Raw genomic sequence first — 18,471 nt, forward strand, 5'->3', positions numbered from 1 at the left:
GGCAGATACATGGTTAGTAAAAAGGACTTCAAATTCAGAGAGCAAAGTTAAGACCAGATTAAATGTGTATGTTACCTTGTAGGATCCTTTACTTGTGGTGGGTATGTGCTTGGTTCAAATATGCCAACACTGTCATTGGGAGCATTTCCACTGTCAATAAGCATAGCCTCCCTAGGAGTGTAGCGGGTTTGGGAGAAGACAGTTTTTCCATTCTCGTAGTGAGATTTGGAACTGGGAACTACTGGAGGCCCCATCTTCAGTGCTTTCGTAGTGCTTCTGCCGAGACATTGGGACCAGTTGCTGCTGGGGCATTTGAGCTGGAAACCTCACTTGCGGAGGTTCGACGGCCAGTTCCTTCTGCTGCTGGGGAAATTGAGCTGGATGCCACACGAGCGGAGGCTGCTGGGAAATTGAGGCCTGATGCTTCTGTGGCATGGCGGGCAGATGATTTTGCTGCTGGTGCATTTTAGCGCGATACCACACTTGCTGGGGCATGGCGGTCGGTTCCTTCTGCTGAGGTTCAGTGGCCGGTTGCTTCTGCTGCAGGGGAATTTGAGCTGGATGCCACACTTGCTGGAGCATGGCGGTCGGTTCCTTCTGAGGTTCAGTGGCTGGTAGCTTTGGCATTTGTGCTGGATGCAACACCTGCTGAGGTTGCTGGGCTATGGTGGTTGGTTCCTTCTGCAGTAGAGCTGTAGGGGCCAGTTGCTTCTGCTGGGGAAATTGAACTGGATGCCACACTTTCTGGGGCACGGTGGTCGGTTCCTTCTGCTGCAGGGGCATTTGAGCTGGATGCCATACCTGCTGGGGCAATACGGTCAGTTGCTGCTGCAGGGGCATTTGAGCAGGATGCCACACTTGCTGGGGAACAGCAGTCGGTTGCTTCTGCTGCATGTGAGCTGGATGCCACACTTGCTCGGGCAATGCGGTCGGTTGCTTCTGCTGCAGAGGCATTTGAGAAGGATGCCACACTTGCTGGGGCACGGTGGTCGGTTCCTTCTGCTGCAGGGGCATATAAGCTGGATGCCACACTTGCTGGGCACGGCGGTCAGCTGCTGCTGCTGCTGCATGTGAGCTGGATGCCACACTTGCTGGGGCACGGCGGTCGGCTGCTGCTGCTGCATGAGAGCTGGATGCCACACTTGCTGGGACACAGGTGTTTCCTCTGCTGCTGAGATTCTGCGGCCGGTTGCTTCTGCTGCAGGGGTATTGGAGCTGGATGCCACAATTACTGGTTCATGGCAGTCAGCTGCTTCCGCTTCTGAAGTTCAGTGGCTAGTTGATTCTGGGGCATTTGAGCTGGATACCACACATGCTGAAGTTGCTGGGACATGCAAGCCAGTTCCTTCCGCAGGATGGCGGCCGGATGTTTCTGTTACACTTGATTTGAGCTGTTGGAGACTTATAATTGCCATATGCTAGAGACCTAAGTGATCCTGCATAGAGCCGTGCTGCAATAGAACCCAGTGCAGGAGACCAATCACCTAGGTTTAAAAAAAATAAACTAAAATGCCAGCCTTTGAAGGTTATGGAACTACGTAGCTGTTATTTTAAATTAACTCACCTTTGATGTGGAACTCATTATCCCAATTAACAGGCAAAAAAGCCAAGAAACCCTTTTAAAAAAGTATGTTATAAACATATGTACCTGTAACACCTGAAGGACAAGGGAAACAAACTAAATCAAGACTTCTCAAAACATACCTGAAAGCAATTCCAATCATCACAGTCATTTTGCCTGCAAATCCTCACCAGTATTCAGAACTAATGGTAGGCATACGTCCTACCAGAATATCCCTTTTACTATATTTGCCAGATGTTTGGTTGCTCTTTTTAAAGGAATCCAAGACCCTTCTAATGTCGTTGGCTAATTAAGGACAGCTGTCAGCCACTGAACTACATTCCATTTCTATTTCCAAATTGACCCCTAAATCCTACAACCTAGCCGAAACACTTCTGTGAATCAGAAAGGATAGAATAGGGATAAGCAATATGGTCACAATTGCATCCAGCCTATCAGAAGGCAAGGTGAAACAATTAACATATTGCTTTACCCTATCTGATCATTTCAAATGCCCAGTGACTAAGTGGTAGGTGTAGGGGCTAGGGGTTGATTTGGAATGCAGAAATTTACTCAGGTGGTTGATTCTCTAATTGAGATCCTGACAGGTTTGACAGCCCTTACTCTAAAGCACGCTTCAAACTCATTACACAGAGGGTGAGGTGTTTGTACTTGATTGTTGAATTAAGGCCACTAATTACTCAATTCAATTCAAGGGCTTTATTGGCATGGGAAACATGTGTTAACATTGCCAAAGCAAGTGAGGTAGACAACATACAAAGTGAATATATAAGGTGAAAAACAACAAAAATGAACAGTAAACATTACACATACAGAAGTTTCAAAACAGTAAAGACATTACAAATGTCATATTATATATATACAATGTACAAATAGTTAAAGGACACAAGATAAAATAAATAAGCATAAATATGGGTTGTATTTACAATGGTGTTTGTTCTTCACTGGTTGCCCTTTTCTCGTGGCAACAGGTCACAAATCTTGCTGCTGTGATGGCACACTGTGGAATTTCACCCAGTAGATATGGGAGTTTTTCAAAATTGGATTTGTTTTCGAATTCTTTGTGGATCTGTGTGATCTGGAGGAAATATGTATCTCTAATATGGTCATACATACTCACCATCATTTTGTCTTGGCACTTCATTGATCGGTTTAAATTATTGCTTGTACAAAATTCACTTGGTTCATCTGAAGATTAGATGCTCAATGAGCAGTTAGGCACCATTATTTTACACATGCCTTATTTTAAACCGTGTGTTTCATTCAGCATAGAAACAGTGGATGGTTAACATGTTTCAGTTGCACATAGTGCCACATCTTGGACAAATTCTGATTTCAGACAGACATCAATTAAACTCTCATGTTATGCCTTTGATGACCTGGGTATTTATTTTTTCAGAGGAAAACATATAGTAGGGCTCGTTTGAGTGGTAAGGCCAAAGCAACTGACTGTAGACCAAAGTCAAGAAGTAAAATCAGGAGAAGTGCATCTGCTACAACCGAAACTCGGATACTGTCGTTTTCCAACAGCAAGGCTCAGATCACCATGGCAGTGTTGCCATTGTTTATAAAAGGTTTCCTTTATAATATCAAAAAAACATGTCTCCAACACCCACTCACAAACTGAAATAATTTATGTTACATTATACAATCAATAAATGAGAGAGGGCCTCAATCAAATTGGTTCCTGTTTCAGTCCTGTTTCAGTCACCTAGGATAGGATAAAGTAATCCTTCTACCCCCCCCCTTAAAAGATTTAGATGCACTATTGTAAAGTGGCTGTTCCACTGGATGTCGTAAGGTGAATGCACCAATTTGTAAGTCGCTCTGGATAAGAGCGTCTGCTAAATGACTTAAATGTAAATGTAAATGTAATGTTCTTGTTCGCGTGGGTTAAACAAAAACAATAATGATTGGGTGACAATGGAGACCCCACATGACAGGTGATGGCTGCAGGATGAAGTTGGTGAAGAGCAATTGCAGAAACTTGGAGATTCTGCAGATTTTTGTAAAGTTCATGCAGTCAACATTGAAAGATGTGTGGGTGGAATCTGTGTGGGTAGCTGGACAGGTAGGATGACTGACAGTGAAGGTGAACAGGTGGTCACGTGTCAGGTGACAGAGGAATGGATGAGACTGAGGCAGGAATTCCTTTTACCATAAAGTGGTATATTTACTGAGTAGTCTGTGCTGCATCACAAAGGAAACAAATACCATGTATCCAATCAAATTCATAATCAAAGATCAAATCATATCATTCATTATTAACATAATTTAGGGTATTCAACACGTGGTAAATTCAACTCACGTGGTAAATGTCTTATCCCCAGAACGCAAAACACTTTGAAAGGCGGTGACCAACAATTGTCACCAACTTGACAATAGTGATCAGCTCGAAGGTGCCCACTATCTCCATAAAATGTCTCCCTCATGTGGATGAAATAAATCACAAGACAACAACCCATCTCCTCATCCTCTGACCGTCTACCCTCCTTTGTGGAAGCTTTTTTTTCCAATGTTGTCTCAACTTTGATTGCAGTACACATCCACAAACACATAAACTCGAATGCAACTGTTTAGATAGCTATGCATATATCTCCAGCCCCCTTAAATCTGCCAAAGTGTTTTTCCTATTCCGACTGATGTTTCCGCTTGCATTCCATCTCTGATAATTATACTTGATTCAAAGTCTGTGCCTTGAAAATTCCAATGTCCTTTTCTTCTCCTGTTTCTTTCAGCACAGCAGGCAGACAATCTGTTCTTTATTCTGGTCTTTTATATTCACCCCGAGTGCTCCAATCCTTCTGTACTTTATTGTACGGCCCTTAATGTCTAGAAATCTGCACTAACTCCCCTGTAACTGGAAGGCAAATGTATGTCACTTAAATCAGACCGGGTTCAAATACTATATAAAATATTTCTATTAATTTCACATACATTCAAAGTAAGTATTCTGATCTTTTATTTGAAAAGATAAGTAGTTAAATGTTATGTATTTGGAAATACACTTGGAAAGTGTTTGAAAAACTCAAAATCACACACTATTTTTTCACTCTAATGTATTACATAAGTATTTGAAAATACTGTCAAATAATACCATTTGTATTATAACCCAGATATTATAACTCAGATACTGAAATACACATGTTTTTGAATACAGGTGTGCACTTAAATGTAGCATTTGCATGAAAATACACAGATATATATTGTATTATACTGTATCACATTCCATTGTATTTGTTGTTTCTTTGCGTTTGAAATCCTCAACTGTTATTTTTTCTGAAGACAGATTCCAATTCTTCTTTCTCTGTTAGACCCTCCAGGCCCTATTAGTCTACTGAGGTCAATCAGTTGCGATTGTAACCATCAGATCCAAAATCTCAGTGGTGAGTAGCCACTGAGCTGTTGTCAACTTGCAGATGGCAGTCCTCACATAAAGACACACCATGCCCACCAGAGCACACACATAGCCTACATCAGATTCAGGCAGAAATCAATACGGACTCCAAAACAGACACAATTATTATTTACATTCATTTATTTCTTTGTTTTTCAACTCAGTTTTAGGATCAGGTACTAGTGCCTGCTTCACCTCCTAAAATGAAGAAAAAAGTATTTGAGAAGCAATGTAGATAGAGTATATAGAGGCAACTCAGTATAGTTCACTGCTGCTTTCTATATATTATCAAAGCCACTTAAACGTATACTGCTCCATAGACATGGGTTCAAAATGTATTTGTTTCTTTCAAATACTTTTTAACCTGCTCTTAATTGAGAGTTTATCTGTCACTCCGGGCAGGCTCAATCATCCCTCAAAGGCATTTGAAAGAAAACCAATGCTATATGAACTCAGGTTTGTTTTCACCTCACCTCATGTATTTTTGTATTTTTGTAAATAACAGCTGGTGCACGATATCTAAGGAATTCTCAAGCTATTGCCAGCTTGAGGTAGAATATCTCATGATAAGCTGTAGACCACACTATCTACCTAGAGAGTTTTCATCTGTATTTTTTGTAGATGTCTACATTCCACCACAGACTGAGGCTGGCACTAAGACCGCATTGCATGAACTGTATTCTGCCATAAGCAAACAGGAAAACGCTCACCGGGAGACGGTGCTCCTAGTAGCCGGGGACTTGAATGTATGGAAACTTAAATACATCTTACCAAATTTCTATCAGCATGTTAAATGTGCAACCAGAGAGGGAAAACAACTCTGGACCGCCTTTACTCCACACACAGAGACGCATACAAAGCTCTCCCTCACCCTCCATTTGGCAAATCTGACCATAATTGAATCTTCCCGATTCCTGCTTACAAGCAATAATTTAAGCAGGAAACACCAGTGACTTGATCAATAAAAAAGTTGTCAGATGAAGCAGCAGCTAAGCTACAGGACTGTTTTGCTAGCACAGACTGGAATATATTCCGGGATTCCTCCGATGACATTGAGGAGTACACCACATCAGTCATTGGCTTCATCAATAAGTGCATCAATGACGTCGTCCCCACAGTGACCGTACGTACATACCCCAACCAGAAGCCATGGATTACAGGCAACATTTGCACTGAGCAAAAAGCTAGAGGTGCCGCTTTCAAAGAGCGGGACGCTAACCCGAAAGCTTATAAGAAATCCCGCTATGCCCTCCGATGAACCATCAAACAAGCAATACAGGACTAAGATTGATCGTACTACACCGGCTCTGACACTCGTCGGATGTGGCAGGGCTTGCGAACCTTTACAGACTTTAAAGGGAAGCACAGCAGAGAGCTGCCCAGTGACACGAGCCTACCAGACGAGTAAAACTACATGTATGCACTCAGGTCTGTAGCTATGAAGTGCTTTGAAAGGCAGGTCATGGCTCACATCAACACCATTATCCCAGCAACCCTAGACCCACTCCAATTTGCATACCGCCCTAACAGATCCACATATGATGCAATTGTATCGCACTCCACACTGATATTTTTTGACTAGAGCTCGCATTCAACATCATAGTGCCCTCAAAGCTCATCAATAAGCTAAGGACCCTGGGAGTAAACAACTCCCTCTCTAACTGGATCCTGGACTTCCTGACGGGACGCTCCAAGGTGGTAAGATTAGGGAATAACACATTCACCACACTGATCCTCAACACAGGGGCCCCTCAGGGGTGCGTGCTCAGTCCCTTCCTGTACTCCCAGCCGACGTGAGGAAAACATTTAAACGTGTCAAACCTCGCAAGGCTGCAGGCCCAGATGGCATCCCCAGCCGCTCCCTCAGAGCATTCACAGACCAGCTGGCTGGTGTGTTTACGGACATATTCAATCAATCCCTATCCCAGTCTGTTGTTCCCATATGCTTCAAGAGGGCCACCAATGTTCCTGTTCCCAAGAAAGCTAAGGTAACTGAGCTAAACGACTACCTCCCCGTAGCACTCACTTCCGTCATCATGAAGTGCTTTGAGAGACTAGTCAAGGACCATATCACCTCCACCCTACCTGACACCCTAGACCCACTCCAATTTGCTTACCGCCCAAATAGGTCCACAGACGATGCAATCTCAACCACACTGCACACTGCCCTAACCCATCTGGACAAGAGGAATACCTATGTGAGAATGCTGTTCATCGACTACAGCTCGGCATTTAACCCCATAATGCCCTCCAAGTTCGTCATCAAGCTCGAGACCCTGGTGGTGATTGTAGGCAACAACATTTCCACCCTGCTGATCCTCAACACTGGGGCCCCACAAGGGTGCGTTCTGAGCCCTCTCCTGTACTCCCTGTTCACCCACGACTGCGTGGCCACGCACGCCTCCAACTCAATCATCAAGTTTGCGGACGACACAACAGTGGTAGGCTTGATTACCAACAACGACGAGACGGCCTACAGGGAGGAGGTGAGGGCCCTCGGAGTGTGATGTCAGGAAATAACCTCACACTCAACGTCAACAAAACTAAGGAGATGATTGTGGACTTCAGGAAACAGCAGAGGGAACACCCCCCTATCCACATTGATGGGACAGTAGTGGAGAGGGTAGTAAGTTAAGTTCCTCAGCGTACACATCACAGACAAACTGAATTGGTCCACCCACACAGACAGCATCGTGAAGAAGGCGCTGCAGCGCCTCTTCAACCTCAGGAGGCTGAAGAAAGTTGGCTTGTCACCAAAAGCACTCACAAACTTCTACAGATGCACAATCGAGATTATCCTGTCGGGCTGTATCACCGCCTGGTACGGCAACTGCTCCGCCCACAACCGTAAGGCTCTCAAGAGGGTAGTGAGGTCTGCACAACGCATCACCGGAGGCAAACTATCTGCCCTCGTAGGACACCTACACCACCCGATGTCACAGGAAGGTCATAAATATCATGAAACACAACCACCTGAGCCACTGCCTGTTCACCCCGCTAACATCGAGAAGGGGAGGTCAGTACAGGTGCATCAAAGCTGGGGCCGAGAGACTGAAAAACAGCTTCTATCTCAAGGCCATCAGACTGTTAAACCGCCAGCACTAACATTGAGTGGCTGCTGCCAACACACTGACTCAACTCCAGCCACTATAATAATGGAAATTGATGGGAAATGATGTAAAATATATCACTAGCCACTTTAAACAATGCTACCTAATATAATGTTTACATACCCTACATTATTCATCTCATGTGTATATGTATATACTGTACTCTATATCATCTACTGCATCTTTATGTAATACATGTATCACTAGCCACTTTAACTATGCCACTTTGTTTACATACTCATCTCATATGTATATACTGCACTCAATACCATCTACTGTATCTTGCCTATGCTGCTCTGTGCCATCACTCACTCATATATCTTTATGTACATATTCTTATCCCCTTACACTTGTGTCTATAAGGTAGTAGTTTTGGAATTGATAGCTAGATTACTTGTTGGTTATTACTGCATTGTCGGAACCAAAAGCACAAGCATTTCGCTCCACTCGCATTAACATCTGCTAACCATGTGTATGTGAAAAATAACATTTGATTTGATTTGATTTGTAATAAACTCAGCAAAAAAATAAACGTCCCTTTTTCAAGACCCTGTCTTTCAAAGATCATTTGTAAAAATCAAAATAACTTCACAGATCTTCATTGTAAAGGGTTTAAACACATGCTTGTTCAATGATCCATGAACAATTAATGAACATGCACCTCTTGAACGGTCATTAAGACACTAACAGCTTACAGACAGTAGGCAAATAAGGTCACAGTTATGAAAACTTAGGACACTAAAAGAGGCCTTTCTACTGACTCTGATGGCCAGGGTCCCTGGTCATCTGGATGAATGTACCTTAGGCCTGCTGCAAGGAGGCATGAGGACTGCAGATGGGGTCAGGGTGATAAATTGCCATGTCCGTACTGTGAGACGCCTAAGACCGCACTACAGGGAGACAGGACAGACAGCTGATCGTCCTTGCAGTGACAAACCACATGTAACAACACCTGCACAGGATCGGCACATCTGAAGATCACACATGCGGGATAGGTACAGGATAGCAACAACTGCAGAGTTACACAGCTACTGTCATGTTTTGTCATTAATTATCATGTCTTGTCCCTGTGCTTCCCCTTCTATTCGTTTCCCTCTGCTGGTCTTATTAGGTTCTTTCCCTCTTTCTATCCCTCTCTCTCCCCCTCCCTCTCTCACTCTCTCGCTCTCTCTTCTCTCTATCGTTCCGTTCCTGCTCCCAGCTGTTCCTATTCCCCTAATCAATCATTTAGTCTTCCCACACCTGTTCCCGATCCTTTTCCCTGATTAGAGTCCCTATTTCTCTCCTTGTTTTCCGTACCTGCCCTGTCGGATCCTTGTCTATATTCACCGTGCTGTGTCTATGTTTTGCCCTGTCGTGTCGTGTTTCCCTCAGATGCTGCGTGGTGAGCAGGTGTCTGAGTCTGCTAGGTTCAAGTGCCTTCCCGAGGCAACCTGCAGTTATTGATCAAGTCTCCAGTCTGTTCTCGTCTTTACGAGTAGTATTATGCCTTTTGTTTTGTTAAGTATCTTACTGGATTAAAAACTCTGTTTTCGCCAAGTCGCTTTTGGGTCCTCTTTCACCAGCATAACAGCTACTTGCCGCAGTTATTTGCCCAAGCCTCCCCAGCTTCTCCTTCACCCAATTCCAGATAGCAGATGTTCTGAAAGAGCTACAAAATCTGGACCTGTACAAATCAGCTGGCCTAGACAATCTGGAGCCTCTAAAATTATCTGCCGCCCTTGTTGCAACCCCTATTACCAGTCTGTTCAACCTCTCTTTCGTATCGTCCCAGATCCCTAAAGATTGGAAAGCTGCCACGGTCATCCCGCTCTTCAAAGGGGGTGACACTCTAGACTCAAACTGTTATAGATCTATATCGATCCAGCCCTGCCCTTGTAAAGACTTTGAAAGCCAAGTTAATAAACAGACCACTGACCATTTTGAATCCCACCCTACCTTCTCCGCTGTGCAATCCTCAGCCACGCACAAGGTACTAAACGATATCATTACCGCCATCGATAAAAGACAGTACTGTGCAGCCGTCTTCATCTACCTGGCCAAGGATTTCGACTCTGTCAATCACCGTATCCTTATTGGCCTTATTATGTTATAGACTGTACGCTTGTTTGTTCCATGTGTAATTCTGTGTTGTTTGTGTCGCACTGCTTTGCTTTATCTTGGCCAGGTCGCAGTTGTAAATGAGAACTTGTTCTCAACTAGCTTACCTGGTTAAATAAAGGTGAAATACATTTTTTTTAATAAACACCAGGAATGCACAATCCCTCCATCAGTCCTCAGACTGTCCGCAATAGGCTGAGAGAGGCTGGACTGAGGGCTTGTAGGCCTGTTGTAAGGCAGGTCCTCACCAGACATCACCGGCAACAACGTTGCCTATGGGCACAATCCCAGCGTAGCTGGACCAGACAGGACTGGTAAAAAGTGCTCTTCACTGACGAGTCACAGTTGTGTCTCACCAGGGGTGATGGTCGGATTCGCATTTATCGTTGAAGGAATGAGTGTTACACCGAGGCCTGTACTCTGGAGCGGGATCGATTTGGAGGTGGAAGGTCCGTCATGGTCTGGGGCGGTGTGTCACAGCATCATCGGACTGAGCTTGTCACTGCAGGCAATCTCAACGCTGTGTGTTACAGGGAAGACATCCTCCTCCCGTATGTGGTACCCTTCCTGCAGGCTCATCCTGACATGACCCTCCAACATGACAATGCCACCAGTCATACTGCTCGTTATGTGCGTGATTTCCTGCAAGACAGGAATGTCAGTGTTCTGTCATGGCAGGTGAAAAAAAGCCCAGATCCCAATCCCATTGAGCACATCTGGGACCAGTTGGATCGGAGGGTGAGGGCTAGGGTAATTCCCCCTAGAAATCTCCGGGAACTGGCAGGTGCCTTGGTGGAAGAGTGGGGTAACATCTCACAGCAAGACGGGCAAATCTGGTGCAGTCCATGAGATGCACGACAGTACTTAATGCAGCAGGTGGCCACACCAGATACTGTTACTTTTGATTTTGACTCTCCCTTTGTTCAGGGACACAATTCCATTTCTGTTAGTTATGTGTCTGTGGAACTTGTTCAGTTTGTCTCAGTTGTAGAATCTTATGTTCATACAAATATTTACATGTTAAAGTTTGCTGGAAATAAACAGTTGACAGTGAGAGGACGTTTCTTTTTTTTGCAGAGTTTATATTAACTTCAGTTGCAGTGAAATGATCCAAATGAATCTTTAAATTGTCTTGGGAACAGGAGTGGATAAATATTTCTATCAGCCTCTCGGGGAAAATGCATATGTAATGTGTCATATTTGACACTTTTGCAAGCAGACAGCATTTCAATCACACTCAATACACACCCAAGACTAACTGAAGTTAGCATTCTCAGCATTCCATTTCCTTAAAATCTGTCAAAATGACAGTTGGCACAGGACCAATGTTTCCACTGTGTTCTAGCATGCTACCTGGTCCTTAAATCATTTTACCTTTTTAGATTACTAATGCATTTATTCTATCAACGTAAGACATGTGAGCACTACTTTAGTCTTGTCATGCAGGTGAAAGAGGACCCAAAAGCGACTTAACAGAAACAGAGTTTATTTAAGTCCAAACAGGGAATAACAGAAATCCTCTAGTCAGGGGAATAACTGGAGAGCCACAGACTGCATCGGGTAGGCGCAGGCCGTTAGACAGAGACACCTGCTCACACGCAGCATCTGATGAAGGCAAAAAACACGACAGGACAGGGCGATACACAATCACAGCAAAAACACGAAGGACAGGGGCGCAATCACAGCATGGTGAATACTAAACAAGGAACCGACGGGACAGGAACGGAACACAAAGGAATAAATAGGGACTCTAATCAGGGGAAAGGATCGGGAACAGGTGTGGGAAGACTAAATGATGATTAGGGGAATAGGAACAGCTGGGAGCAGGAACGGAACGATAGAGAGAAGAGAGAGCGAGAGAGTGAGAGAGGGAGGGGGAGAGAGAGGGATAGAAGGAGGGAAAGAACCAAATAAGACCAGCAGAGGGAAACGAATAGAATGGGGAGCACAGGGACAAGACATGATAATAAATGACAAACATGACAAGTCTTCTGGGGCAACAAGTTATGACAGAAGAGAAGCTGCATGTATTAAAATATAGTTGACAAATGGCCTACCTAAGGGAAGTAAGCAGAAACTTGTCTAAATTAGGGGTGAAAGTAGCCATTAAGCTCAGTTATGGTGGATCAAACTGAGCAAGTAGCCCACTTTAAATGAATTTGACAGAGTCAGACAACCATGAGATGAATGCGCAGGCTCCGTTTCACCACAAAAACAGAATTGAGGGTTACATGGCACTGTAGCCCATCTCCGGGGTACAAGCGTTCTCAGGTTTTTGTAAAACAGAATTAGATCTTTACATGTCAACACAAAATAAATACTTCAGTATCCCGAACGGGATATTGATGGTCAGTGGCTTCAACGTAGAGCCAATCTTGGGATTTTTCAACGAGCAGCAAAGATAAAAAAATAAATTCTATATTTCAAATCCAAAAGAATAGGAACATTCCCTCTTACTACAAATTGCACTGGCAACCAACACTGTTCTCAACCAGCCAGCCAAAAGGTAGACATTAAACACACAGTATTTCAAAACACAAAGAGGCACTTTTAAGGGTACAATATTTTATTGTTTTACAAGTAATGCAGGGTAGCATGAGCAGCAGCAACTCCCTGGCCGAGTGTCAGAACATCTCGGATTTGTCATCTAAAGGATGAATCTACCATTGCAATTCTGTTGATAGATGATTAGTACAAATGATTTCTAAATCAGAACGCAAAGCGCAGGTGAGTGTAAAAGTTGCACATTACATCCCAGTAGACTTCCCTTGTGGCAGGGCTCCTTTAGTTGTGAGTTTTTAGCAGGTTGGTATATGCTTGGTTCAGAGATGCCAACGTCACTACAGTCCTTGAGAGTATCTCCACTATCAAAAAGGTATAACCTCCCCAGTGGTGTGGCAGGTTTGGGAGTAGACAGTTTTGCCATTCTCATACACCGATTTGTAACTACACTGCTCAAAAAATAAAGGGAACACTTAAACAACACAATGTAACTCCAAGTAAATCACACTTCTGTGAAATCAAACTGTCCACTTAGGAAGCAACACTGATTGACAATAGATTTCACATGCTGTTGTGCAAATGGAATAGACAACAGGTGGAAATTATAGACAATTAGCAAGACACCCCCAATAAAGGAGTGGTTCTGCAGGTGGTGACCACAGACCACTTCTCAGTTCCTATGCTTCCTAGCTGATGTTTTGGTCACTTGAATGCTGGCGGTGCTTTCACTCCAGTGGTAGCATGAGACAGAGTCTACAACCCACACAAGTGGCTCAGGTAGTGCAGCTCATCCAGGATGGCACATTAATGCGAGCTGTGGCAAGAAGGTTTGCTGTGTCTGTCAGCGTAGTGTCCAGAGCATGGAGGCACTACCAGGAGACAGGCCAGTACATCATGAGACGTGGAGGAGGCCGTAGGAGGGCAACAACCCAGCAGCAGGACCGCTACCTCTGCCTTTGTGCAAGGAGGAGCAGGAGGAGCCTTGCCAGAGCCCTGCAAAATGACCTCCAGCAGGCCACAAATGTGCATGTGTCTGCTCAAATGGCCAGAAACAGACTCCATGAGGGTGGTATGAGGGCCCGACGTCCACAGGTGGGGGTTGTGCTTACAAGCCCAACACCGTGCAGGACATTTGGCATTTGCCAGAGAACACCAAGATTGGCAAATTCGCCACTGGCGCCCTGTGGTCTTCACAGATGAAAGCAGGTTTACATGTGCTCAGTGTGACAGACGTGACAGTCTGGAGACGCCGTGGAGAACGTTCTGCTGGCTGCAACATCCTCCAGCATGACCGGTTTGGTGGTGGGTCAGTCATGGTGTGGGGTGGCATTTCTTTGGGGGGCCGCACAGGCCTCCATGTGCTCGCTAGAGGTAGCCTGACTGCCATTAGGTACCGAGATGAGATCCTCAGACCCCTTGTGAGACCATATGCTGGTGCGATTGGCCCTGGGTTCCTCCTAATGCAACACATGCTAGACCTCATGTAGCTGGAGTGTGTCAGCAGTTCCTGCAAGAGGAAGGCATGTCTTGCAAGAGGAAGGATGCTTTAGTCCAGGTCTGGGAGGAGATCCCTCAGGAGACCATCCGCCACCTCATCAGGAGCATGCCCAGGCATTGTAGGGAGGTCATACAGGCACGTGGAGGCCACACACACTACTGAGCCTCATTTTGACTTGTTTTAAGAACATTACATCAAAGTTGGATCAGCCTGTAGTGTGGTTTTCCACTTTCATTTTGAGTGTGATTCCAAATCCAGACCTCCATGGGTTGATAAATTTGATTTCCATTGATAATTTGTGTGATTTTGTTGTCAGCACATTCAACTATGTAAAGAAAATATTTCATTCATTCAGATCTAGGATGTGTTATTTTAGTGTTCCCTTTTTTGAGCAGTTTATATTGAGATGAGAACTGACTGTTCAACGATGCTGCCTTGAACGCTGCTAGAGCTGAGACATTGGGTGTTGTCATTGTCGCCGTCAGACCCCAAATCCTGGGAAACATCACTGCTGCTAAAATATATGTTGCTTGAGGAGTTGGCCCTCCTGTTCAAGGCCTGTCGCTTCTGCCGAGGCAAGGGCGCCTGTCACTTCTGCCGAGGCAAGGGCGCCTGTCACTTCTGCCGAGGCAAGGGCGCCTGTCACTTCTGCCGAGGCAAGGGCGCCTGTCACTTCTGCCGAGGCAAGGGCGCCTGTCACTTCTGCCGAGGCAAGGGCGCCTGTCACTTCTGCCGAGGCAAGGGCGCCTGTCACTTCTGCCGAGGCAAGGGCGCCTGTCACTTCTGCCGAGGCAAGGGCGCCTGTCACTTCTGCCGAGGCAAGGGCGCCTGTCACTTCTGCCGAGGCAAGGGCGCCTGTCACTTCTGCCGAGGCAAGGGCGCCTGTCACTTCTGCCGAGGCAAGGGCGCCTGTCACTTCTTCCGAGGCAAGGGCGCCTGTCACTTCTGCCGAGGCAAGGGCGCCTGTCACTTCTGCCGAGGCAAGGTCGCCTGTCACTTCTGCCGAGGCAAGGTCGCCTGTCACTTCTGCCGAGGCAAGAGCGCCTGTCACTTCTGCCGAGGCAAGGGCGCCTGTCACTTCTGCCGAGGCAAGGGCGCCTGTCACTTCTGCCGAGGCAAGGGCGCCTGTCACTTCTGCCGAGGCAAGGGCACTTGATGAAGCATTGTGGTCAGTTGCTTCACCTAAGTTATTTTGGCCATTGACAAAATTGTGGGTGGCAGCATTGTGTGTGGCCACTTGCGAGGCACTGTGGCCGGTAGCTTCCGCTGCATAGGCACTGTGGCCAGTTGCTTCCACTGCATAGGCACGGGAACCGGTTGCTCCACCTAAGCTATTTGGGCCAGTTGTGGCACTTACTGAGGCATTGTGGCTGCTCCTGAGGCACGGGAGCCGGTTGCTTCCGCATCATTGTAGACAGTTCTTTTTAATTTATTTTGGGGAATATATCTATAATTACATAGGAAAGAAAAGTTTAAAATAAAAAATGCCAGCATTTGAAGTTCTGGGATTTAGACGGTGTTATTTTATCTGAATTAAATGTGTAGAACAACACAACACACCTTTAGGTGGAGGATAACAGGTTATCCCTCCAACTAGCAGGCAACAAATTCTAAATAAAAATACAAACATCCTAGTCAGTTAAATACAGCTACCTGTAAAACATGGAAGACAAGGGAACTAACTAGAGCCATACAACTTACCTCAAAGTCATTTAAAAAAATCACAGCCAGTATTCTGAACTAATAGTAGCTGGAAAGCATTACCAGGTGATTCCTCTTATTGTATCTGATTGTCTTTTTAGCTGTGCCTTACAAATGAATCCTAGACCCTTCTAATCTGGCTGATTACATCTGCAAGCCACTGAACATAATTTCCATTGGTCTAATTTCCCAATTGAGAATAGGTGCGCTTGATTTCATTCAGGTGGTGTGCTGGAGGGATTGCACATCATGGACAAATCCAATGGTTTTAAAGAGTGAATTCTATCTACCCAGTGCACTGGGTGAGTTTAATCAAGTGCACCTTTTAATTCATGTTAATTAAGTTCCTGCCAGGGGCTTTTGCAGGTGCAACCTCAGTGGTCTGGTAGAAGTGTGTTGTGCAAAAATATATTTTAGATTTTTCAAAGTAGCCTCACTTGCCTTGATGACAGCTTTGCACACTCTTGGCATTCTCTCAACCAGCTTTACCTGGAATGCTTTTCAAACAGTCTTGAAGGAGTTACCACATTTGCATGAGCACTTGTTGGCTGTTTTTCCTTCACTCCGTGGTCCAACTCATGCCAAACCATCTCAATTGGTTTGAGGTCGGGTGATTGTGTAGATCAGGTCTTCTGATGCAGCACTCCATCACTCGCCGTCTTGGTCAAATAGACCTTACACAGTCTGGAGGTGTGTCGTTTCATTGTCCTATTGAAAAACAAACGATAGTCCTGCTAAGCACAAAACAGATGGGATGGCGTATCGCTGCTGAATGTTGTGATTGCCATTCTGGTAAAATGTGTCTTGAGTTCTAAATATACCACAGACAGTGTCACCAGCAAAGCACCATCACACCTCGTCCTCCATGCTTCAAGGTGGGAACCAGACATGGGGAGATCATCCGTTCACCTACTCTGCGTCTCACAAAGACACGGCAGTTGGACCCAAAAATCTCAAATTTGTACGCAGTAGACCAAAGGACAGATTTCCACCGGTCTAATGTCCATTGCTCGTGTTTCTTGGCCCAAGCAAGTCTCTTCTTATTGGTGTCCTTTGATGTTGGTTTCTTTGCAGCAATTCGACCATGAAGGCCCGATTCACGCGGTCTCCTCTGAACAGTTGATGTTGAGATGTGTCTGTTACTTGACCTCTGTGAAGCATTTATTTGGACTGCAATTTTTGAGTCTGGTCACTCTCATGAACTTATCCTCTTCCGCAGAGGTAACTCTGGCTCTTCCTTTCCTGTGGTGGTCCTCATGAGAGCCACTTTGATGTTTGCGCTTGATGCACTTGAAGAAACTTTCAGTTCTTGAAATGTTCCGGATTGAATGACCTTCATGTCTTATAGTAATGACGGACTGTCATTTCCCTTTGCTTATTTGAACAGTTCTCACTATAATATGAACTTGGTCTTTTTTCCAAATAAGGCTATCTTCTGTATACCACCCCCTACCTTGTCACATCACAACTGACGCTTTAAGAAGGAAAGAAATTCCACAAATGAACTTTTTACAAGGCACACCTGCTAAAGCCAACTATTTCATGCCCAAAAATGCATCGAATGCATTGAATGGAGATCTTCGTCCGTAAGGTCTGGCGACTTGATGAAAGGCTTCCTGGTAACCAGCTACACTTTTGATACAGTGGTGGTCAGCGCCATTTAAGATGAGGGAGGACAAATTTTTTCATGAGCATAGCCTTATTCCTATTCCATCATATTGGATGACTCTGATTCATATTCCATTCACCCAGTTCAATATAACATTGATAGGTTTAGGCTACTACATGATACTCAAATTGTCCCTACATCCATCATGAGGTTGCTACAACCTAGCCTATGAATAATAGTTTAGGTCAAGAGACAAATTTGAAGGGGACCGACAGTGGCATATGGACAGAGAGTGATGTTCAATGCCGCCTTGCACACTATTGCCTGCAACTAGCTGATATAGGATGTAATCATTGGTCCAACCGTTACAAATTAGAGTATGTTTACAAATTCAGGTATGTTTATCCTTGTTTTCTTCCATTTGCGTCCGTTTAATTAAGAAACGTTTTTAACAGAATCTGCGTAAGCACAGTTCACTTTCATAGAAGCCATGTTGTAATTCCTTCTCGCATCTTTGCGCGCTCCTCCTCTCACCTCTTCCCTTCACTTGTGGACTTTAATGCACAAACATCAGCTGTATGTGAACAGGCAAAAAAATAATCCAAGCCAAACCGCTACACACAGCCTACATCGTTGTCACCATACTAGCTAAAGTAATTTCATAGTCAGCATAGCTAATATATCTAACATGTTAGTAAACCTTCTACAATCATGCAGTAACATTACAGTGTACAGTCCGTAAGCAGTTACACCGGCGTGCCCTGGTGGGAATACATTTGTAAAACCAAAAGCTTACCTTGACTTGGAAGAGTTCCAGTGTTGTGTTGGAAAGTCATAGCCAGCTAGCTAATATAGCATCTCTCTGTTTGAGCAGGGTGTTTCAGTAGGCTAAACTAGCTAGCTGCATTTGCTTGCTAAGTAACTGCAAGTGAACAAAAAAACAATCTCTCTCGCTTTTTCTCTCTTGCTTCT

General features: G+C 44.8%; 1 protein-coding gene across 1 annotated transcript; it reads left to right on the top strand.

Moving 5' to 3' along the window:
* The first annotated feature begins 14,712 nt into the window (after positions 1 to 14,712).
* On the top strand, positions 14,713 to 15,345 carry LOC124003197 (keratin-associated protein 5-3-like). The gene has a single exon (XM_046311276.1). It carries the CDS (start codon positions 14,713 to 14,715, stop codon positions 15,343 to 15,345), a length of 633 nt encoding a protein of 210 aa, XP_046167232.1.
* The last annotated feature ends 3,126 nt before the right edge of the window (positions 15,346 to 18,471 follow it).

Source organism: Oncorhynchus gorbuscha, linkage group LG18, assembly GCF_021184085.1.
Source record: "Oncorhynchus gorbuscha isolate QuinsamMale2020 ecotype Even-year linkage group LG18, OgorEven_v1.0, whole genome shotgun sequence".
NCBI classification, from domain to species: domain Eukaryota; kingdom Metazoa; phylum Chordata; class Actinopteri; order Salmoniformes; family Salmonidae; genus Oncorhynchus; species Oncorhynchus gorbuscha.

Bases quoted from the DNA above. Each gene is read 5' to 3' on its own strand.
- LOC124003197 (XM_046311276.1), top strand. From the start codon at position 14,713: ATGTTGCTTGAGGAGTTGGCCCTCCTGTTCAAGGCCTGTCGCTTCTGC.